Source organism: Muntiacus reevesi, chromosome 16 (assembly GCF_963930625.1).
Source record: "Muntiacus reevesi chromosome 16, mMunRee1.1, whole genome shotgun sequence".
NCBI lineage: Eukaryota > Metazoa > Chordata > Mammalia > Artiodactyla > Cervidae > Muntiacus > Muntiacus reevesi.
Genome location: NC_089264.1, coordinates 35,456,804 through 35,481,760, shown reverse-complemented (window position 1 = coordinate 35,481,760; position 24,957 = coordinate 35,456,804). Strand labels below are relative to the sequence as shown.

At 44.9% G+C, this 24,957-nt stretch overlaps 1 protein-coding gene across 2 annotated transcripts in view; it reads left to right on the top strand.

The window, feature by feature from the left end:
- FAM184B (family with sequence similarity 184 member B) overlaps nucleotides 1-24,957 on the top strand; it is a 117,723-nt gene that overhangs the window by 87,214 nt on the left and 5,552 nt on the right. For both annotated transcript variants that reach the window (XM_065907096.1, XM_065907095.1), the window contains exons 9-15: nucleotides 7,101-7,230; nucleotides 8,027-8,239; nucleotides 13,344-13,497; nucleotides 16,536-16,699; nucleotides 19,623-19,801; nucleotides 21,536-21,682; nucleotides 23,779-23,896. In XM_065907096.1, coding sequence (XP_065763168.1) covers nucleotides 7,101-7,230; nucleotides 8,027-8,239; nucleotides 13,344-13,497; nucleotides 16,536-16,699; nucleotides 19,623-19,801; nucleotides 21,536-21,682; nucleotides 23,779-23,896 — 1,105 coding nt within the window. The remainder of the gene's footprint in view (nucleotides 1-7,100; nucleotides 7,231-8,026; nucleotides 8,240-13,343; nucleotides 13,498-16,535; nucleotides 16,700-19,622; nucleotides 19,802-21,535; nucleotides 21,683-23,778; nucleotides 23,897-24,957) is intronic.

The following is a 24,957-nucleotide window of genomic DNA, read 5'->3' as shown; positions in this document are numbered from 1 at the left end:
AAGCCCTGGAGGAGGGCATGGCAACCCACTCTAGTACTCCTGCTTAGAGAATCCCATGGACAGAGGAGCCTGGCGGGCTACATTCCATAGGGTCACACAAAGTTGGACACGACTGAAGCGATTAAATGGCAGCAACAGCAGCAGGTCAGAATCAACTTCAGTGGGAGCAGGGGGAGTCAGAAGAGTCTGCTATGGCTTGCTTGTGAGAGATGGCAGGATGGGATCCGCTTTTTAGGATATGAGGATACGAGGGAATTTGACACGAGAATAGAGTGAGAGAGAAATTCTCATTCATGGTGTTCCCAGAAATGATGATGATGATGAATATAATAATGGTAAATATTTACTGAATGCTGGATTAACCCATTTAATCTTCATTAGATAGATACCATTGTTGAAGTACTTCATTTTAAAGATGAGGGAAACTGAAGAACAGAGAGGTTAAGTGACTTCCCTTTCTACTTATTCTGCCAGTAGATGGTAGGATCCAGATGATAGCCTCTCTGGCTCCAGAACTAATGTTTTTAACTGCATCTCAACAGCTGTTCTTATGCCATATGAAGTTCCACAGTTTTTCTGTTTTTCTAAGGTCACTCTTTCCTTTAATACTTAGTAAAATGACTGAACTTGTACTTCCAGCTGTGGCAGGGTAACTGGTACTAGACTTGCCCTCTTTCTGTAGACAACTTTAAAAGTGAGCAAAATAAATGACAGCTCTTTTAGTAACAGGACACTATGCAGAGAAGGACCATGTTCTTTAGAAGAGAAACATGAATTGAATCCCATAATCTCTCCACATTTTCTCCTGCCTCTCTGTCTGGGGACAGTGCCAACCACAGTGCAGAGAAGTGGAGGTAAGTTGAGCTGAGGAAGCAGACATCAGGGCTCAGGGCTGCTAGAGCAGCTGGAATTTGTAAGGTATGGTGCCAGAAGAGAAGATACTAAGTGGGGGTATTGGGGGCAGAAATCTATAAAAATTTTCCATAGGTCCTTGCCGGGAGCTTGAGTGAGATTCATGAGGCCTAGGAGTATGCTGCTGCCATGGTGCTGAGAAAAACGAAGCTACTAGAGATGAGATGTTAGGAGACACTGGATTCCAAGATCAGCCACAATTTAAAAAAAGCCTTTCTGAGCTCTATGAGCATTGAGTTGAGACCTCAGAAACAACATTGCCGGGGTCCAGCCTCGGCAGGATCCAGGGGGTACCCTCAGGATGAACGGCGTCGGCGAGAGAGAGAGAAGACACTGAGACTAGCCTTGATAGGGCCAAGTCTGTGTTTTACTTTTTGACAACCGGTTTTATACCCTTTCACAGAACGTTTTCAAGGTACAAGATGCTTACTCATGATTACACAGGATTAGCATTACATCATTTTGATTTTTAGGAAAAGCAGGATTTTTTGCTTTCTAATTCTATAGTAATTTTTAGCACATGATCTTCTGGACTTGAGGCTATTAACATTTCATGCAGGTCAGGTGATTGTAAACCTATTTTCCGTTTTTATGGTGACCTTAACTGAAAGGTAACAGGGTCATAGGGAAATAGTACAGAGTAGAATTATATTCTTGTTAATACAAAAGTTAATCTTTCTGCAAAAGTTGTCAGTTGCGTTTATCTAAGAAGTTTACCCCATACAGGCTCTGCGGCTTCAGTGAGGCAGCTTCTGCCTAGCACTCCTGGCTGACAATTAACAACCATCTCATTGTTACCACACTAGGGCTAAGTTCTTATTTCTCTAGATCTTTAACTATATTAACAATGGTTTTTATAACACAACCTTAGCACATTAAAGGCAAAAATACAGCAAGCAAAACACAGCAAGCAAATCACAACCCAATAACCACCTATAGAATAATTTTCTTATGTTTTCTAATAGGACTCCTTTATCCCTTAAAAGGGTTCTATATCTATTAGGGCTTTTATATAATCAGGTTCTTTATGCTATTTTATGATTAGGATATTATAAGCAATCATGCATATTAGTACCAAGCGCATAAATGCATTTGGCTAACAAAACTACCAGCAAAGGAGTTTGAATTAAAGCACTCCTTTCACCCTGAATAATCTCATAAAATACCACCACCTGGGAAACTTATTGATTAAAGTTCTAAATTGATTCTTATTTGGGAAGAGATTGGGGAAGGCCTTCCTGCCTATGTCAGAGAAATTAGGGAGTAGTCCATTGAGGCAGGCATCAGAAAGACAGATATCATCTTTAAGGTGAGAGCCGGGGGCAGCTTTTCAAAATCCCTGAAAACCTGATCTGCCTTGCCTGTCAGGCTTTCTCCTTGTGACCTTGTCATGGGTGGGATCTCGTAAGCTGGCCTTTTCGAAAACCCCTGAAAACCTGATTCGCCTTGCCCGTCAGGTTTTCTCCCCTATGGCCTTTTTAGGGGTAGGGTCTCATGTGTTGGCTCTCGACATAACATTTTAGGAGTAAGAAACACACCCTGTAGGATAAGGGCCACACCCTAGAACAAAGGACAGTGTTGAAATATACATGCTCTAACAAAAGACAAATCCAGGAATAAAAAGATCAGAAAGAGCCTTGAGTAATTTAACTGGCTGTCATAACAAAACTAAACACTTTTGAAAGGAATTAATAATGCAGACTCCCAGTATTTTATTATCCACAGTATTGAGCATTTGATGAAAACATTATAAGACATGCAAGGAAGCAGAACAGTATGACTTATAATCAAGAAAAAAATCAGCTAATAAAGCCTCAAATGACCTAGATATTGGAATTAGCAGACAAAGACTTGAAAGCAGTTATATGAGCTATGTTCAGGGAAAGGATTGTTATAATGAATGAACAAATAGGGAATTTCTGCAGAGAAATGAAAACCTTGGAGCAAATGGAAATTCTAAAGCTGTAAAGTACAATATCCACAATGAAAACCTCATTAGATGTACTTAACAGCAAATTAAAATCACAGAAGAAAAGTTGGTCGCTTGAAGATAGATCAGTAGAAACTGTGCTATCCAAAGAATGAGGGGGGAAATTTTTTTTAAATGAGGAGATTCTTAGTGACTTGTGGGACAATATCAAATAGTCTAACATGCATGTATTTGGAGCCCACATGTAAAAAGGCAAATAAAATGGAGCAGGAAAAAATATTTGGAAAAAATGACCAAAAATTCCCCCAATTTGATGTGGGACACCAATTTACATATTCAAGAAGTTAGGTGAACTCCCCACAGAATAAATCTGAAGATAACAATGCCTAGACACATCATAGAAAATCTGCTGAAAACAAAATATATCCCCCCAAATCTTACAAGCAGTCAGGTTTTTAAAAAGACAAATTACATACAGGAGACAGTTGGCTTTTCATGAATACTAATGACAACTGAGTTCTCATCAACCTTCTAGGCTCATTTTCTGATGAAAGTCAGAAAACTGTGAAGCAATATCATTAAGGTTATAAATGGAAAAGAAAAAAAAAAACCTGTAAAATCCTAATTTTAAGTCGAGTGAAAATATCCTTCAAAAATGAGAGTGAAATAGAACATTTTCAGGTATATAAAAGCTAAGAGGACTTTTCACCAGTTAAGCTGCAGTATGATTAACAGCAATGGAATTTATTAAAGCTGAAAGAAAATTACAGCAAATTTAAAGTTGGATCTACAGGAGAAAACGAAGAGCCTCAGAAATGGTAAATGTATGCTGCTGCTAAGTCGCTTCAGTCGTGTCCGACTCTGTGCGACGCCATAGACGGCAGCCCACTAGGCTCTGCCATCCCTGGGATTCTCCAGGCAAGAACACTGGAGTGGGTTGCCATTTCCTTCTCCAATGAAGGAAAGTGAAAAGTGAAAGTGAAGTCTCTCAGTCATGTCTAACTCTTTGTGACCCCATGGCCTGCAGCCTACCAGGCTCCTCCGTCCATGGGATTCTTCTAGGCAAGAGTACTGGAGTGGGGTGCCATTGCCTTCTCCAGGTAAATGTATAGGTAAATAGAAAAAACTACTTCTTTTCTTTCTCTTCAATTTCTTTAAAAGACATATAACTGCTTAATAATTAAGCAGTATGTTATGAAGTTCATAATACATATAGTTGAATAATATATGACCACTAGCACAAAGAACAGCAATTAGTGAAATTATAGTATTGTAAGGGACTTATATTTTATATGAAGAAGTACAATGTTAACTCTAAGAAGGTTGCGATAGGTTAAGGATATGAGTTTTAATCCACAGAGCAACATTAAACATTAATACAAAGAAAAGCTTAAAAAATCCAATAAAAGAACTAAAGTGGAATCATAAAAAATGTCAGGTAGGAAGATAGAAAAAGAACAGAAGAACAATAAGAAAAGGATTGGGCAGTTAGAAAACAAATAAGATGTGGATTTAAACCCAGTCATTTCAATACTGATATTGTAAATGAAATAGAGACATCATTTAAAAGAAAGAGATTGCCAGAGAGGATAAAAAGGCAGGACATTTACTACGTGCTATCTACCAGAGAGAGATTTAAGTATAAAGACACTGTTATGGGCTGAATTGTGCTGCCCCGTGGCCCCCTCAAATTCGTATGTTAAGGCCCTAATCCCCAATATGAATGCATTCAGAGAAAAAGCTTTAAATAGGTGATTGATTTAAATGGGGTTATTGGGATGGCCCCCACCCAGTATTTCCTTGTAAGAAGAGATCAGTGCCCTGGTAAAGCAGATAAGGGACAATCATGTGGGGACACAGGGTGACGGAAGTTGGCCATCTGCAAGCTTCAGAAGAGAAGCCTTAGAAGAAACCAAACCTGCTGACTCCATGATCATGGACTTCTAGCTTTCAGAATTATGAGAAAATTAATTTCTGTTTTTTAAGCCCTTCAGTTGGTGGTATTTTGTTTGACACAGTTTATACAGGCACAGATAGGTTGGGAGGTAAAATGGTAGAAATAGATACTCCATGCAAATACAAAATGTAAGGAAGCTAATGTGGCTATATTCATATCAATGTAGACTTCAGAACAAGAAGTATTACCAGTGATTAAAAAGGGATGTTTCACAACAGTAAAGTGGTCAATTCATCTGGAAGACATCACAATCCTAAATGTGTATTACCTAATAACAGAGCTTTAAATAATGAAGCAAATACTATGTGAACTAAAGGAAGAAATTTATAATCACATCTGAGATTCTGAGACCCTTTTTTGAATATTTGATTGAATGACTAGACTAATGTCAGTAAGGATATAGAAGATTTGGACGACACTATTAACTAACAATCTATTTTATATCTGTAGATAATATGCTGAAAAACTACAGAATAAATTTTTTCAAGGCACTTAAAACATTCATCAATATAGACAAACTAATATTCTTCATGAATGCAAAATCCTCAACAAAATGTTTGAAAATAAAATCAAGCAGTATATAAAAAGAATAATACATCATGACCAAATAGAGTTTATCCTAGGAATGTGTGGTTGATTGAACATTTGAATGGCAATCATGTAATTCATCATATTAAAATATAAAGGGAAAAAATAAATAATCATATCAATAGATGCAGAAAAGCATTAGACAAAAGTTAACATCCTTTCATGATAAAAACTCTTCAATCCATGAATAGAATTTCTTCAACCTGAAAAAGATCATGTATGATAAACATGCTTAATGGTAAAATATTGGACACATTCCTCCAAAAACTCAGAACAAAGCAAAAATTCTGCTCTCACTACCTATTATTGTCCTGAAGGTCCTACCCAGTCCTATAAAGCAAGAAAAAGAGCTACAAATTAAAAAGAAATAGTAAAAGTGTATTTACTTACAGACAGAATGATTGTAATTGAAGTACAGCTATAGATTCAGTTCAATCCCATGTAAAATCCCAGTAGCCCTATTTGTAGGAATAAATAAGCTGTTCTAAATTTGGTTATATTTAGCATAGCTTCCAGAAGTTTGAAAATAACCTAAGAGAATTAGGATGCAAAGAAAGAAACCTTTTCACTTTATTAAATACTTGACTAATTTTTTTATTTGTATATTACAATGTGCCACAGAGTTAAGCATTTTTTAAGATATTTACTCTATTAATCTTTATAACAAACCATGTGAAAGGTACTGATATTAACCCCATGTTTTAGAAGAGGGAACAGTTTAAAGAGCTCAGACAAGGTAACATAACCAGTTACCAGTAGTAGAGCTAGAATTTGAATCTGGGCAATCTGGCTCTAGTGTCCATGATCTTAACAACTTTGCTACACTGCTTTTAACACCCTGCCCTTCCTTTCAGGGGTTTCCTCTGTCCATGTTGCTGGGCCTTTTCACCTCTGCCAAGTCAGAGTCCTTATCAAGGTCTTTCTTCACAGTCCAGGGCCCTAACTCCCTAACCTCTGGTCCTCTGGCCTGAAGCGTTTGCCAGAGACAGCAAAATGTCATTGACCTCCCAGCAATCTCTGCAGAGATGCCCACGGTGTGGCATCCTTTTACACTGTTAAACAGGATAAATACTTAACTTTACAATCTCACCCCATCACATTTGAATTTATCAGCTGGTTTACAGGCTCAAAACTGAGTATAGAAAAGTCTCCTCCAAAAATATTTGTCAGCATCTCTTCTAGAATGCAGAAACTACTGCAGCTTTAAACCAGCCTGTCTTGTCCCTGCTACATACACAGAAAAGCTATTTATAATCCTCTTGTGTATACCTGGGAACAGCCAGTTAAAGCAATGTGTGCTTTGAAAAGTGTAAATTACTGTATTCAAGTAGAACATAAATTTTTTGTTATTTTTTTTCTACATTCATGAAAAGTTGTGAAATTAGACTGCAGAGACCCCTTCTTTTGAAGCTACTAGGGACCCCATATAAGTAACTGTAAGCTCTCAGTCATTCTGATAATTGATCATCATTTATTAAGTACCACTGAAACAGATATCCAGTGATTCCAGCTGAATATTGACAGTCTCCCAAGTGCAACAGCAGTCAGAATTGTATGTCAAATGACTTTTTCAAATCCAAGAGAGATGTCTGTCATTTCATTAGTGCCATCGGAGCTCCCTCCTCCCAGCCCAAGTGGCTGGGATGTTAGCAGGGTGACCATGTCATTTCCAAGCTGGGATCTTTTGTGATTTTGGCCTCTGTATCTTCAAAGGATCGAAGTGCCCATCAAGGAGGGAGGTGACCTGCAGCCTCCATTGGGCTCTTTGCCAAAGGAGAAGGCACCAGAAATCCAGCGTCTGCAGGAGGAGTGGCAGAGCCAGAAGGCCAGATTGCAAGCCCAGGTAGAAGGGTGACCTTGGTGGGGATGCACCCTCATGCTGAGTGAGACCCTGCCTCTCCCTTATTCTTGCAGACAGCCTTGGAAATGCATGTGGGGCCCAATTCTTGTCCAAGCTGGGGAGGGCAGTCCAGGTCCAGGGCAAGGTGGGCTTCTTGGTTCTGTTCATTTATTCATTTCATACCTGCTGTGGCTCATGAGACTGGCTATGAGCCAGGAACTCTTCTAGGTGTTTGTATGTTATCAGTGAACAAACCAGACAAAAGTCCTGCATTACAGGGCTTGTATTTTAGCAGAGGAGGTGGACACTGACAATGAACACTAGACATAAAAAATAAACACTTATAATATTAGAAGATGTTAAGGGTGTTAGTAAAACGAAAAGACTGAGCAGGATAAAGAAGACTGAGTGGCTGTCTGGTGATGAGGGGTGGGTATAATACCAAATAGGACTGTCAGGAAAAGCTTCCATAAGAAAGGGAGATTTGGGCGTGTGGGGCACGCGAGGGAGGCTGCTGTCTAGATCTCTGGAGGGTTTTCTGGTCCCCTCTTGATTTCTCTTGGATGGCACACATCCCAGCCCTTCTCCGTTCCCTGGTATCCATGGCTGTAGCTGAGGAGCCCCTAGGAGGACCAGCTGTTCCCAGGTCCTTCAAGCTTGCAGCTTCTACCCGCCTCAGCATTCCCGTGGGTAGAGGAGGCTCAGGTGGGCTGTGGAGACGTCAGAAAGCTTTGATGTTTAAGGAAGATCCCAGGGAGGGTGAGGGTCCCAGCCTGAGGTTGGATGCCCCGGTGGGCAGGTGTCACAGATGCAGCAGGCCTTGGAGCAGTGTGCCACAAACTACAGGGAGGACCTGCGGGAGCTCCAGCAGCTTTCGGACCACGAGCGGGAGCAGCTGCGGCATGAGCTCCAGGAGACCGTCCAGCAGAATCAGGCAGCGAAAGCCCAGCTTGAGGCTGCCCACAAGCGAGCTCTCTGCATGCTTGAGAAGGCTAAAAACCAGGAAGTCAAGGTAAAGGTGTTAATGATGACGTCCACTAACTACTACTGAGCTCTTGTTGTGGGAGCTGCTCATCACTTTGGGGGGAGCCTGTTGTACAATATCTCCAGTCCCCATATTCATCCTACAAGGTCATTATTATCATATTCCCTTTTTCTGGATGAGGAAAGAGGCTCAGAGAGGTTTGGCATCCTGCTCAGGGTCACATAGCTAGTAAGAGGCAAGACAAGGATTCAAACAGACTCAGGTCTGTTGAACTTCTGGTCATCTGCACGTGACATTTTTATATCATGACCAACTTCTCTGTCATGACTTGGGCAATATCCTGCAAAAGAAATTCTAAGGGAATTCTGAGAAATTCTAAGGGAATTCAAAAGAAATTCTAAGGGAAAAATTGATACCATACTCAAAGTACTTGAATTCAAATGTCATCAAACATCTCAGCAGCAACAGGGAAGCTAGAATATAATGAAGCAATTGTGAGAAATTTGATTAAAACCATTAATAAGGGTGATAACTGAATAAAAATATCAGACACATGAAATATTAGGAGAATTACCTTCTGTTATCAGTTTATGCCTCTCAGTTCTCGATTTACCCTTCAATACCTGCTTGTGATAATGATCTGTATTCTTGAGGCATTTCTCCTCCTTTACAGAGCTCCTTTAAGCTTTGTCAGTAGAGGGCGCTGGAGGCCCCTTGCAGGAGGAAGGAGGCTTCCCTTCCTGGTTCTGGAAGGTGCATGTTTGCTCTGTTTCTGGCTTCCACTGCACACCTGAACAGTGTCCTGGGTGTGTGAGGATGCTGAATGAGGTGTGAATGAATGAATGATGCTGAATGAATGTGTGAGGTCACTGCCCCAGTGACCTCACAGTAATCTCACAGCTCTGGTCCAGACCCAGTTGTGATGTGGACACAGATTCCATCCTCGCACTTGCTGACCCTGCCTCTCTCTGAGTTCCTATCCATTGACTGCTGTTGCCTGTACCCCAGAGGTTTGTTTCTTGCAACCCTCACAGAGCAAACACTCTCTGCTCGGGCACACCTGCCCTGACGCCCCCATTCCCTCTGGGCACCTGCCCACCTTGGTTCACCTGCACAGGTGGAGGGCTCCTCCTGCTTGACTCTGGCCTGGGCAATCCAGCCATCTCCATCAGTGAACTACCACCAACCTTCTCCAACAAGGTCTGGATCCCAGGCTGGGGAAGGGCTCCCCATTCCAAGCTTTCCCTTTCTTGGATGGTCTCACTCAGCCTCAGAACACCCTTCAGAGTTCTTTTTGCATCTTCCATACGCTTTTCCTCAGGAAGTTCCTTGAGGAATATCCCACCAAAACAAAGGAACAAACCAAAAAAAGAGGGAATAAAAGAGATCTAGCATACACGGAATCTAGCACAGGAGAAAGGTTTATGGAGCCTAGCTGTGCCACTAACAGAGCCTAGACTGGAGTCTAGACTGCAGCATGAGGATGGAGGGCTCCAGAAGAGATGCCTCCATGGAAAAATAGGCTTGATGGCTTCTCTGATCTATTTGGCCATGTGCAAAATTGTAGCGAATGTATTTTACAAAGCTTTTAGAGATTGTAGGAAGACTTGGCCAAAAAATCCAAAAAATAATAATAATAAAATACAGTAGTTATTAATGCAAGGAAAAACAAAACTTTGGATAAGGTAGCTTATTTATTTATTTATTTATTTATTTTTGGCTGTGCTGGGTCTTGGTGCATGTGGGCCTTCTCTAGTTGCAGTGGGGGCTACTCTCTAGCTGTGGTGCACAGACTTCTCATTTCAGTGACTTCTCTTGTTGCCAAGCACAGGCTCTAGAGTACACAGCCTTCAGTAGTTGTGGCACAAGTGATTAGTTGCCCTGAGGGATGTGGAATCCCTTCCCGGACCAGGGATTGAGCCCAGATCCCCTGCATTGGCAGGTAGATTCCCAACCACTGGACCACCAGGGAAATCCAAGGTAGATTTTAAAAATTATAATTTATTTAGCTTAGCAGTAAATGGCATTTACTCACAAGAAGGAAATATTGAATATATTTCACTGTATTTAAAAAAATATATGACAGTATTTAAGGAATGGAAGAGAAAGAATGTATGAGACAAAATCCTCATCTACCATAATAGAAAGAAAATTCATAATTTCTAAAATAATCAAGTTAAAGCAGAATGGAGATACTGTCTTATTATTGGTGGTAAATATCAGAAGAAAGAACTAAAAAAGTTCCAATGGCTGCCTCCAGTAGACAGGATGCAGAGAGAAGAAGAAAGAGGTGGGAGGTGCTAGTTTTCATTTTTAAAAAGCAGTATTTGGCTTTTTATACTGTGTTCATGCATTGCCCAGACAAAAATATAAAATAAGCTTTTAGAAAAAAGAGAAAAGAAATGAAATAATACATGTGGACTGCTTGACACTTAGTAGGTGTTGAGAATTTGTGAATTCCTTTTCTTCTTTTATTCTCTTAAATCTTTTACCAGCTTTGCTTTCAGTCTACAAGAGCTAAGGCTGCCAAGTTCCCCAGGTTATTCACTGCTGGGTCATGCTGGCCTTTGTGTTGGTTTGAGCTTTACCCCTCCAGGCTATAGGCCTCAATACCTTGCAGGAGGTAGAGAAAGCATAGAGGCGGGTGATGGGAGAGGGGGGAGTGTGCTCTGCCCATTGGGTGACCCACAGTTCTAAGCCCCAGTCCCTAGCAGCCATGGAACCAGATTCATGGAGTCTTCATTACTAGCTTCTGTCTACTTGGGGTGGTTCCAGAATGAGACCAAAGTGTCTGCAATTCTCATTGGAGATGGTAGACATATGATCGTTCCTAATACAGGACAGTGATTGAGAGTGAGATGCCTGGGTTCAAATCCTGGGTCTGCCACCTACAAGGAAAGGGAGCTTAGGCTTCCTTGTACCTCATGTTCCCCATTCATAAAGTGAGGCTAGTCATATGTACTGTACAGAACCACTGAGCGCATCAAAAGAGAGAATCCACGAGAAGTGCTTAAAGCAATACATGACTAACAGATTGTCTTAGTCCATTCAGGCTTCTTTAACAGAGTAACATAGGCTGAGTGACTTATTAACAACAGAAATTTATTTCCCACAGTTCTAGGGGCTAGAGGTCCACGTCTAAGACTTGGACAGGTTTGGGGTCTGTTGAGGCCACTTCCTGGCTCATAGATGGCCATCTTCTCACTCTAATCTTACATGGCAGAAGAGGAAGGGAGCTCTTTCTGGGGTCTCTTGTATAAGGGCACTAATCCCTTTCATGAGGACTCCACCATCACAACTTCAGTGCCTCCCAGGGGCCCCACCTCCCAATTCCATCATATTGGGGAACAGGTTTCAACATATGAGTTTTGAGAGTGGAGGGATACAAACATTCTGTCCATAGAAGAGCTCAGTTTTAAGAAGACCCACTCTTATTACTCACTCATTGATTCTGCAGGTATTTATTGAGCATTTATCTTGAGCTACCATCGTGCTGAGCTTTGGAGATTCCCAGATGATTAGCACAGTCTACCTTCATGGAGCTCACCTCTAGGGGGAAAGACAGCCACTTGAACAGGTTGCTCTAATTCAGTAAGTTGGAGCCATGAGATAATCCCTCACAGTATTTTGGGAGCACAGAGAAAGAAGACACTATATAGGATGGAGCATGGAGACTTGGGGGCTGAAGCTGGGTCCCTTAGGAGGTGGTCACAAGAGCAAGGCAAACAAGAAAAAATGAATGTCTTAGTCGCTCAGTCATGTCTGACTCTGCAACCCCATACTGTAGCCCACCAGGTTCCTCTGTCCATGGGATTCTCCAGGCAAGAATACCGAAATGGGTAGCCATTCCCTTCTCCAGGGGATCTTCCTGACACAGGGATTGAACCTGGGTTTCCTGCATTGCAGGCAGATTCTTTACTGTCTGAACCACCAGAGAAGCCCCAAGGCAAACAAAAAGCTGGAGCAATTTGCCAGGGATGAGTGTCTGGCTTGATATAAAATCTGGCCACTAAACCTTGCGTGGTCCTCACTGCCAAGGACTTCTGAGCCAGAAGGCAGGCAAGGCTGACCTAAAAAGAGATTGGCTCCATATTTTGCAAACCTTTGCTTCAATCTCTCCATTCACATTTCCTTGGGATTAAAATGTCACCAGTTGGAGTGCTCTGAGCCTTGCAGCAAGTGCAAGAAGAAAGTATCAGAGAGTTTGAAAAGTACAAGACTTTTCTGTCTAAATAAACTCACCAGGGGATGACTGAGTTTCCCATGAGAGGAATAAGACTGTTTCTCCTCATTTGCTGGGGAGTGGCAAAGCAAAGAAGCTGCTGCCTTCTGGTAGTTGCCTCGTCTGCTCTTCCCTCATGGGAGCCTCATGCATTTGATGCAGTCCAATTTCTCATTGTTCCTAGAGGTTGCTTGAGGGAGTGGGAAGGGCTTGGGCCCTGGATACCATCACGCATGGGTTACAATCCTGCACCCGCCATTACTGGTTTTCAGTTAGGGCACTTTACTTTTCTGAGCTTGTTTCCTCCTAGTCCTGTATCTTTTCTGTGTGACCTTGGGAAAGCTAATTCATCTCTCTCAGCCTCAGTTTGCTCACCTGAAAAGTGGGATGTGTTAACTGGAACTCTTTGTTGCAAAAGTAATATAAACTGTTTCTTATTGCTGCTGTAGCAAAATTACCATAAACTTGGTGGCTGAACACAACACAGATTTATTATCTGACAGTGCTGGAAGTCAGAAGTCCTAAAATCAAGGTGTTGACCGGTGTCCCTTCTAAAGGCCGTAGAGAAGAACCTGTTTTCTTCCTTTTCCTAGTTAGTGTCTGTCTCTTTCTGCTCTCTCCCCCACCTCCTAACACCAAATTCCCAATGATTGCTCCAGTTTGGAACAGCTTTCCACTCTGGTCCAGTCAGCTGTGAACCAGTTAGGTTCACACAGCACAAAACGGCTGCTGTGGCCAGGTCATTACTGTCCTTCCAGATGAGTAGGGGAACATTCACAGTAGCCTGATAAGCCCTCCACTGGGGGGTGGCTCAGGGAGCCCCCAACAATGAGGAAGAACTAGGCAAAGGGGACAGGTCTCCCCTCTGTGCCTGCTTTCATGCCTCCTTCCTCCCACTTGTGCCCACAGGCCACAGAAGAACGCTTGAAGAAGGAATCCAGCCACAGCCTCCAGATCCAGCACCAGACGCATCGGCTAGAGATGCAGGCCTTGGAGGAAAAGGCCCGGCAAGAGCTCCAAGGGGAGTTAGAGAGGATGCAGGCTCAGCAGGCACTCCTCTTAGGTATGCAGTCAGCTGTGCACCCATCAGGGCTTGGGGCAGCGGGGTGGGGGGTGGTAAGGACCAGGGCGACTCTCCTGGCTCTGCCACCAACCAGCTGCAAGATGTGCATCAGGTCGCATGCTGCCTCATTTTCCTTTTCTATGAAGTGAAGTTGCACTTGTCTGTCCGTCATAGAAGCGTTGTATGGATTTGATGAGATATTAAATATAAAATGCTTAGCATATAAATGAGCCCAGCTAGTGCAGATAATATTATCATCATTATCTTTGTCATCATTACTGAGCATTAGCCAGATCTCAGCCTTCTTGAGAGTTTCATGAGATGGCCTCAAACTCTCATTTCTAAAGATTTCTGTAAATGTGGGGACTTAAGCCCCCAGGATTCTGGGTGTGCCTCTGCTTCTTCCCCTGCCTTCACATTCTCAGCAGGAAGCTCATTTCCTCTTCAGTTTTCACAGAAAAAAAAGCACAAAGTCACACAAAGCATTCTGGAAGTTTCCAGAGGCAATATAGATCTCCAAAATCAAATTGCCTGGGCATGAGGCCCAACTCCATTCAATGTGCACTAGCTGTGTGACCTCAGGCGAGTTGCTTGACTGCTCTGTGACTCATTTGCTCGTCTGTAAAATGGTAATAATAATAGTATCCCCTTCATTAGGCTGTTATTACAATTACATGAGTCTGTACATGGGACGTGCTTAGCATAGAGCCTGGTAAATGCTGTGTAAATGTTCACTGTCATTACTGCTGAATATTCCACCTTTGCATGGCTAACTCTGTCTGTTTTTGTAGATCATCTCTCTCCCTCATTTTCTCCTTTACTCTCATCTTCTTTCTCACTCTTAAGAGCAAGACAAATGCCCTCCTCATTTCATGTCTAGCATTAAAGACCGTATAGACCTTTTAAAATATTTCTTCAAACCCCGACAGTGCTCTCCTTAAGAGAATTTTCAGAAGAATATTTTCTTTACCTCCATAAGTGAATAAGATCTACTTGCTGTTTGATTTCATTAGACAGTATAACCTGCTCACTGCATGTCAGCACATCAGCCCTGCATGTTTCCAGATGAAGGAGACAAAGAGTCCCACAGAATTCCCAGTTAGCAGCTACCCTGGAGTGGAGGTGGCCACGTGGGAAATGCCAAAGTTTCGGCATCTTAAGAAGACACATTATACAAGTTAAAACCCAGGTTGTACCACACTTCCCAGAAACCAGACTCCCCAGACTGAGATCAGACTGGACACCCCTGATGAGTCTAAAACCCCACAGTAACCATCCTTGCTGCCCTGTCCCTGACCTCTCTGACCCCACAGCAGCCTGGTCCTTACTTGGATGAAAGATTCCAGAGAGACCCTGAGGATAGACTGGCATGCTCAGCACAAGTCCCAGGAAGAAGGGGTTTTGTGGATTCTGTAATGATGATAGCAAATCATGGGCTTTGTGGGTGGCATTGGGTGGGCGGGAGCACAGGCCACCACAGTGTGATACTAGGACTTCCTGGTCGAAGTTACTCCCCTTCCATCATCTGTGTGAGACAGACCTGACATGCAGCATAGGTCACTGTGAGGAGCAGGAAGTGTCAGATTACCTGACACACTGGGGTGGGTACCTGGACATGCTGGATGAATAGGTGGATGGGCGGGTGGATGGATGGGGGTGTGGATGGGTAAATGAATGGATGGTGAGAAAATATGAGAGAAGAGGGGTAGGTAATGAATGAACCCTCTGTAGTTCATGCTTTGCTAAAGGGTTTTATTACACATATTTTTGTGATAAAGAATTTCAAAAATTGGATTGTGTTTAAGCTATAGAAATCACTCTATTAAAATCCTAGGGGAGAAGGAAGATGATGAGATAAAATTTTCAACATAATAGCATCAGAATAATTAAACTTTTATATGTGTTTAAATACTGTCCTTTCAGGGAAGCATAGTAAACTTGTGGGAAATCTTTTATAACTGGGACACTTTCACAATATCATTAATTTTCACTCTAAACATCTTTTATTTATTTTACAAATAAATGTTGAGCACTTGCTCTATACTAAGTCCTGTACTATGTATCTTATGGCCTCTGGGATTATCGGAGCAATGTTTCAAAAGTAATTTGCAATAACTAAAGTATAAAGTCTCAAAAGTCCATAAAGGAAAATAAAGTATCAAATTTACTAGCGCTTGAAAATCATATTCTCTTTAAAAATTAATAGCTCACTGAATACTGTCTACTCCATCAGAAAATGTTCTTTTTGAAATGATTATTTTAATTGCCTTTTGATCATGCTGGGAAGTGTCACACTATCAGAAACCACCCACAGTCCTCAGAGGAGAAATTGTACTTCCTGGTTGTACTGGTCCCTGAGTTAAGGAGGGCATGTGCATTTCTCCTGGATGATTCTGGTTTTCATAATGACTTTGTTGGGATGATATGCCATCCCCTCCCTGCTGTCCACAATCCAGCTAGGAACTCATATCCATGAGAAGTAGAACCTGTGGTTGTCTGTCTCCATGAGAATTAGTATAAATGTATGTCACCATTTTCAGTTTGAGACCTGTACTTCAAGAAGAGGCCACTGGGTCATGTGCTAATTCTCTGTTCTTAATTTTCTGTCTTGTTGCTGAGGCCAAGTGTTGCCTCAGGGTTCAGCTCTGGATTCAGGCTGTCCCACCCCCTATCCTAACCAACCAGCAATGGTTAAGCAGATGATTCTGAGGGAAGAAGAACCATGGAAAGTGTTGAATCCTGACACTATGACTTATTGGCAGAATAGCTCTGAGCTGCTGAGCCTCTCTAAGGCTCTATTCCTTCGTCATAAAGTGGGAGGGATAATACTGGATAGGATGGTTGTAGAGTTTCACTGAAAACACTTTTTAAGGGCTTAACATATTTAGTACTCTATAAATGGTATTATTGTTGCTGTTCTCTTGAAACAGGTAAGTTTGGGGAACTTGAACCAATACCTACAGCTGCTCGCCACCCTAACCCACCCCAGACTTTGGCCTCAGCACACCCCTGACCTGCCACTGCCCTTCCTTTTGCAGAGTCCCTGAGGCAGGAGCTGGCAGAGCAGCGGGCTGCCTGCTCTGAGCACCAGAAGGACTTGGAGGTTCTGCAGACCGAGCTGAGGGCCCTGGAGAGCATGGGCAGACGGCAGGCCATCACCCAGTGTCCAGGGGACAGCGAGGACCGTGCTGGGACTTCAGAGGTCAGCACCCCTGCCCTGCCCACACCCTTCTTGGAGCAGCATCAGGGAGAGGTTCCAAGTGCTCTTTTACCCCCTGTCCTTCCGCAGGCCTGGGGGATACTTGATGAGCCTGCAGACTCCATCTCTGGAAAGCAAAAACAAGTTTTAAGTACAGCCTGTTATTTTAAATTCAGATGAAATAGTGTCTCAGGGTGTTGGTGACAGACAACCCCTAGAGACAGCCCATCTGAGTCACTCCATGGACCTGCACAGAATTTCTCAGAACACCTCCCCAAACAGACTCCTGCCTTGATGCCCCCTGTTCCCATGAGTGGAGGCTGCCTTTCTGTCACCAAAGCTCTGAACTTTCTGGTCAGACTTGGCCCATCGTTTTCCTCCTTGCCCATCCATAATTCCTACCTTGCTGGGCAGCACAGGGACCCCCTCACAAGCCAGACATCTCTCCCCAGCCCACCACAGCAGGCCTCGGGTATCCATCTAAGGCACCTCTGTATAAAGCCTTCAGGCTCCCTGCTGCTATCAGAACAAGCTCCCAGCGCCCAGTCTGGTGTTGAAAAGCCTTCACCCACTGGCTGTGTTTCCCTTTCTGCTCTAAACGTGGCCTCTGCCTCCTGCCTCGGTGCCTCTGCATGTGCCCTGCCCCCGGCCTGGGACCCTTCCTCCCTTTTCAGTGCCTGGCTGATCCTTCCAGGCTGGGGGTCTCCCATCCAAACCCATGACTTCTCCGCACCCTCTGAGTGCCTGGAGCACTTCCTGTTAATACAGCTCAGCTGGCACCCACATCTACTGCCTGTCCTTTTAGGGACCCGTCACTACCTGGATATCCTTGGTTCCTCCACCAGACTACGAGTCCTTTTAGAACAAGCCATGTCTGCTCCATCTCAGTCCACCCAGCCCCAGCACTTGGCACACAGTTCTGCACACAGTAGAGTCTTCACCAGGGTATGCAAATGGCCATAGTTAGTTGGTGTCCCAGCCCTGCTGAAGATCGGAGGAACGTGGGGATCATTCATTCCAGATGTTGCTGGTACTGAGAACCTGTACACAATTTGCCTTTTGATCATGCTGGGAAGTGTCACACTATCAGAAACCACCCACAGTCCTCAGAGGAGAAATTGTACTTCCTGGTTGTACTGGTCCCTGAGTTAAGGAGGGACCCTGTGTTGAGTGAGAATTATTAACAACTGATATATCACAGTGAGTTCAGCGCAGTTGGTAGAGTCTAGCAGAGGGGAAACAGAACATGATCCATTAAATGTTCTAGATTGGTGGGAGCCACCTGGACCTATGGTAGGGGACACGGGAAGTGTAGGATGGTGACAGCTGGTGGCTGGAGGGTTCAGTGACAGGCCCACTGCAGTGAATGACAGGCTCTCCTGAGGACTATGGATAGAGACTCGGGCTGGGTAGATGAGACAGTACCTGGTCATCAATGTGCCGGCCTCATCTACATCTCACTGGAGGGAAGCCCTGAACACTCAGGGAGAAACAGCAGACCCTGGGTGATCTCCCACACAGAGAAGAAATGTATTCATAAGAAGGGACAACTTCAGGCAGCAGGAATGAAGGGGCAGGCAGTTGGGGGGCAGGCAGAATATAAGGATGCAGTCTCAAGGTGGCTGCCACTGCAAGTAAGTGGTGTTCCATCCACTGGGATCTTCTGAGAGCCCCATGAAATAATTCTCAAATCTTCCCCAGTCAAGGACAGAAAGGGATGGACTTACCCGTCAACTTCTCTCTCCCTCTAGTCAAGGGTGGCCCCACAGAAGCTTAACTGAGCTCTTCTGGATCATGCAGATGTGAGCGCCAGGTGGTATCCATGAGTGTCCCACACTATGTGCACCCCAGGGCTGGAAGCACAAGTATGGGGCCTGGGCCACACATGCCCCCTCTGCAATGCTGTTCCGTCTTCATGGGGCAGGAATAGGTGCACAAACCTTCAGGCATGTTTGCGTGACCTTGAAAACTGCTACATTCACCAATTGGGAATTAACTGTGCCCTCATTTAATGTTGGACATAGATCCTTATATTTCTGTCTGAACCTTGGCATTTCAAGCATCATTTCACAGCAGGGATTCATTAGGCACCTACTGAATCCCAGACTGTGCTAGGGGGTATAGAATTGGGAAGATTGAAGTGGAGATAGCTCCTTCCTTTTCTCCACCTGCTGGTCTGATAGAGAAAAACAGCACTTCAGCAAATCAGTGCACTTCTATGTAACCTCTACACAGATGGGAGCTGGCTCGCAGAGAAAAGAAAGCGTGTTGCCTCTCCCCCAAGGAGATGAGAAGGTATCACCAAGGCAAGAATGATTGGGTGTGGAGGGCACCCTAGGTAAAGAGACGGGCGAGGGCAAGTGTGGGGCAGTGGATTATAACAGTGGTGGCCTCAGAATCACCTGGGAAACTTTCTCAGAAGACACAGGGCCGAGATGTATCGAGACTCACTGTTTCAGAATCTTGGAAGGAGGTGTGATAGATCGTTATTGCTCAGCAAATATTCACTCTCCCCTTCCTCCGCCCTCTGTGGTCTTGCCCAAATTTACATGTTGAAGCCCTAATCACCTGTATGATGGAATTTGGAAATGAAACCTTCGGGGGATAATTAGTGAATTAGTGTTCTTACAAGAAGAGACATGAGACATCCCCCCCGCCCCCCCCCCCAAACACATAGACTCCACAGAGGTGGAGTGTTGGGCTTGTTTTGATTTAAGCCACATTCTTGGCTCAACAGCATCATTCGACTTTTGCAGAGCCAAATTTGGCCAACTCTCAAAGCTGAAAACTCCAAGAGGTTAGACATGAGCTCCTGAGTCAAGTGCGGAATTTGGGCTCCAGGCTGGGTCTTTGCCGCGGTACATCTGTGGCCCTTGTCTGCCATTGAGCCTCCTGCAAACGGCTCTTCTGGCTGCTTTCTCCCCAGGAAGAGGGCGGCCCGGGCCAGGCGGGCTCTCCCAAAGGCAAGAGCGCAGCGGAGCTGCAGCCCAGCGAGGGATGCGGCCTCTGGGAGGAGAACTCGCAGCTCAAGGAGGCAGTGAGGCGGCTGCAGGCCGAGGTGGAACAGCACCAGCAGGAGGCGCTGCAGCTCCGCGAGCAGCGCAGGTCGGTCTGAGGCTCCCAGCTTCCCTCCCTCCCGCTCTCCCTCCTCTGCCCGCTAGTGAGCCTCTGGGATGTAAGATTAGGTTACGCCTTCGGCATCTTCCCAAAGAAAAGACTCCCTAGTACGCCAGGACTTCACTGGTGTTACTCCTTTGACCCATGGAAGGTATCAGTGGTCTAGGAATTCTAGATCTCAAAACTGCAGAGGATAAGCCCTGAAGTAGACGGAGGGGTCGATGCTGGATTTACCCTATTTCACTACAGATCAGGAAATTTATGGAATCAAACTTAATAATCCCAAAAATATCCTTAAAACCAGCCTTAGGAAGACGGTGCTGTGGCATAGTTTAAAAGACAGTGCTGTGGTCCTGTTGTTAGCTGTGTGACCTGGGCAAGTCTGCTAACCTCTCCTACCTGTAAACTGTAGGAAACACTACCTCTCTTGGGGCTATTGTAGGTGCAGTGAAACATATAGGAAGAGGCTTACCATGGACTGACCCTGGTACTTGGTAAATTGTAGTGATAACTATGATTTTCTTATCTAGGTTGGATAGCCCTTTTTCCATCCTGAATTCACAGCCTTTTTTCACCTTGATGGAAAGTTTATAACTACAACTTTAATTTTGTTAATGGATATGGGACTTTTCAGGTTATCTGTTTCTTCCTGAGCAAGCTTTGGTAATTTGTATCTTTGAAGGCACTTATCCATTTCATCCCAGTGTTTGAATGTCCCAGTTCCCAGCATAAAGTTCAAGTGAAAGTAGGCCTGAGCTCATCTGAGGAACAGCCGTGAACCTACCTGGCCAAGGTGGAGCACCTTGAATTCAGTTAGGGACTCACCGTGTAACACTGGAATAAGGACACTGGACCAGAGTAGGGGTTCCTAATCATTTCTGGTTACAGCTTCCTCCAGATGAGGAAAGCAACAGCCTCTCTCCTGGAGAAGGCTATCATCACACAAAAATATGCATGTACTTTTGGAGGGTGTCAGGCCCTTCAGTCTGGTCTGAGGATCCCTTCATGCCCCACCCCAAGGTTAAGAAAAGTGATATTAATAGCTGATGGTCGAATATATACTTTGTGCCACGGGCTGTCCTGGACACGGATTAACATGGTTCATCCTTGCAATAACCCTACAAAGTAGCCCCTGTTGTCAGTCACGTGGAGAAACTGAGCCAAGCCTAGCTTGCCCAGGGTCACACAACTCGGAGGTGATGGGGAGGTCATGGATGGACACTGGTAGCCTAAATGCTGTTCTCTTAGGCCCTCTCACTGGTTCACACCCTGCCTTAACCCCTACTCTGGTTCACACCCTGCCTTTCCAGACTGGACTGCAGGTCTTCCAGCTCTCAGAGTTCCAACAATCGGCAATTCTGATAAAGAATCTCAGCCTCCAGGCCTCCCCACCTGCTCCAAGTGAAAGGAGTGTTTTCTGGGACTCCTCTCCTGAGCTGTCCTCCCACCTTTCCCCTTGAAGGCTGCCCTTTGTGCTCAGGTCCTTCATGGAATGCTGGGGTGGAAGATGCTGAGAAGGTGTCCCACGAGATGGGTTTATCCTGGTCCCCACAACTCAGAGAACCCAGGTCTCCTTCCCACCATGTCCTGATCTCAGATTTTGCAGGCCACCCAGCAGAGTGGGGAGAAACTCCAGTCCCCTAGAAGTTCAGTTGCTAGAGCCTGGGCAAGCCCAGCTGTGCTTCTCCTCCCACTCCCCCCTACCCACCTCTACCCCTCCAGGCTGCTGGAGGAGGATCAGCAAGCCCAGCGGGCCCGGGAGGTGGAGATGCTGCGCCAGGAACACCGGAAGGAGATGCAGGCCATGGTGGCTGATTTCAGCAGTGCTCAAGCCCGGCTCCAGGCCCGGCTGGCTGCCCTGGAAACTGAGTAAGTGAGGCTGTGGCCCCAGGCTGGGAGGGAATTGTAGATGTACCGTTTTGTTAGGGGGACCAACTCATCCCAGTGTCCCTGGGACTCTCCTAGTTTTAAAACTAGAAGTCCTGAGTTCCAGAAGCTCCTCAGTTCCAGGCAAACTGGGAAGGTTGGTCACCCATCCTTTTAGGAGAGACAAGATTCCTGTCTCATGCAGGGCACTGTTAATCTGTGAGGAATGAGCACGATTTAACCCTCACACTTGGAAGAAATCAGAAGGATCAAGGCTGCTTTTTTAAATGAGCATTTCCCCCTCTAATGTGCATCATCTCATTTAATCCTCACAGAAGTTCTTTTTTAAATTTTATTTATTTATTTTAATTGGAGGCTAATTACTTTACAATATTGTAGTGGTTTTTGCCATACATTGACATGAGTCAGCCATGGGTGTACTTGTGTTCCCCATCCTGATCCTCCCTCCCACCTCCCTTCCTATCCCATCCCAGTGCACCAGCCCTGAGCACCCTGTCTCATGCACTGAACCTGGGCTAGTGATCTATTTCACATATGATAATATACATGTTTCAATGCTATTCTCTCAAATCATCCCACCCTTGCCTTCTCCCACAGAGTCCAAAAGTCTGTTCTTTACATCTGTGTCTCTTTTGCTGTCACAGCAGATCTTAAAGGTAGAAACTTATTCCCATGGACAGATTAAGAAACCAGGAACCCTTCTTGCGAACATTCATTCATTCATTCAACAAATATTTGTTGAGGGCCTTCTGTGTGCCTTGCACTGTTTTAGGTTCTGGGGTTACAGTGGGAATAAAACAAAAACTGTGATCTCATAGCACTCACAAATTCTAGATGGAGATTCTGACAAAGAGTCAACATTTGTTTAAATGTTAAACTTCATAACAGTGAAAATGCTATAAGGAAAACAGGATCAGTATCTGGAGTGCCAAGGGTGGGCATGGAGGTGATATTTAAGCTTAAGGAGGCATGGAAATGAGAGCGACATTTGGACAAAGAGCTTTCCAATCAGACAGAACAGCAAGTGCAAAGACCCTGGGGCCTGCCTCCCAAGACCAAACAGCCAGAAGGCTTAAGTGGAATGAATGAAAGAGTGATGGTAGGAACTGAGCTTGGCAGAATAGCTGGGAGGGATAGAGAAGATGCCTCACTGAGAAGGGGTTTGTGTGAATTTGTGTGGAGTGAATGGGGCTTCAGAAGCAAGGGCTTCTGATTCACCTTTTAACAGGGTCATTTCTGACTGCTGAGAGGAGAAGAGACTGGGGGATCAGGGTTAGTGACAAGGTGACCAGGTCAAGCAGCACTAAGTAACTTTACATGTCACCTGTCTTACCCTTAACTTGTGCTCTTAAAAACTGTCCCCAACTGTCTCCAATATAAAGCAAATCATCCAAAATCTGGAGTAGGTTTTACCATCTACCATCTAGTGGGTTCTTACCATGTGCCAGGCACATTATCTCATTGATCCTCACAACCACCCAGTTTCATGTCCATTTTAAAGAAGGAACTGAGGGTTATGGACAAAATACCCATTACACAGCTAGAAAAAAGCAGAGCTGGGTTAAGAGTCCAGGTCCTCTCACCCCAAAACCCTGGCCTCTTATCAACTAATCCGTGGACCAACTGCAGCCCCCCTCCCTCCACCACCATCCAGAGGTTGTGTCTCTCCAGCTTCACATTGAAAGGGCTGTGGGTACCTGCTGCCCCCCATTTTGCAGAACTAGCTCATGCCATGCTCTCTGGCCGCCAGGAGATGGCGATGGACCCACATCTGTATTAGCACAACCTGCTGTCCTTGCTAGCAGTGGGGACATTTGCCAGCCAAGGCCACTTTCTCCAAACTTCCCTACAGCCCAGGAATGACACATGTCAGACTGGGAGTTGGGGTCCTGGGCTCCATCCACCCAGAGCTCTGCAACCAATTCACTGGCTGACCCTGGGCCTCAGTTTCCCCTTTGGTGAACAGAGAGTGGCCAGCCAGGCCAAGCACACGGCATCATCCCCATCATGTCCACATCTCCCTCCTCGCGGTTGAGTCATTGCGGCACGGGGGCTAACTGCATGCCTGCTTGAAACAGACTGAAAGATTCCGGAGAGAAGCCAGGGAAGGGGGCATCCAGGCCAGAGGACGTTCAGCTCATAGGCCGTCTGCAGACCCGCTTGAAGGAGAGGGAGGAGATCATCAAGCAGCTCACGGTGAGGCTTCAGGGGTGTTTGCTTTAGCCTGGCACTTCCCTGGGGGCCTAAAACTGTATTCCTGATAACCTGAAAGCCACCTTACAAAAGGTCCTTGGATATTGTTTCCCTGTTATATAAAATAATACATGCTCACTAGAAAAAATTAACACAGGAAAGTAGAAGGCAAAAAATAATCACTCCGCTCCCAAGTCCTACACCATCTGCCTGATGTTGGTATTGGTTTGTGTTTTGCTAACCTATAGAATTTGGGAAAATCTAGAATGACCTGGCAGAGAAGTCTATGGCACCCAACTCCAGTACTCTTGCCTGGAAAATCCCACAGATGGAGGAGCCTGGTAGACTGCAGTCCATGGGGTTGCGAAGAGTCGGACACGACTGAGCGACTTCACTTTCACTTTTCACTTTTATGCACTGGAGAAGGAAATGGCAACCCACTCCAGTGTTCTTGCCTGGAGAATCCCAGGGATGGGGGAGCCTGGTGGGCCTCCGTCTATGGAGTTGCACAGAGTCGGACACGACTGAAATGACTTAGCAGGAGCAGCAGCAGAATGACTTGGACCTCACATCTGTGTCTCCTCACACTTGGACCATTGCTTTAGGCTTTTGTCCAGGCTTCCTGTGCTCCACGCTTTGGTTGAAAATTCTCTATAAGCCAGCTCCCAGTGGTTTACTTTCAGCTCTGGAGACGTTGGGTGATACACATTTCTATCAGTGTGGCCCGTATGGGTCAGCTAGTTAGCCACATGAGAAGTCCAGCCACTTCCTGGATCTCTCCCTTCACCACCTTGAGTCAGGCCCCACTGCCTCTTAGGAATGGTGGAGAGTCCTTTGGTCTCCCCACTCACTCCAGCCTCACCATACTCTGTTGACCTCACAGCAACCAGGGTAATCGTATTAAAATGTAAGACAGATCACAGCACAGCTCTATTCGGTACTACCTATGGCTCCCTGTTCTTCTCAGAGTAAAATCCATGGTCTTATAGTGGCTTACACAGCTACACATCCTCCCACAACACACACATACACTTGTATCTCAAACCCATCCTCGCACCCTCCTG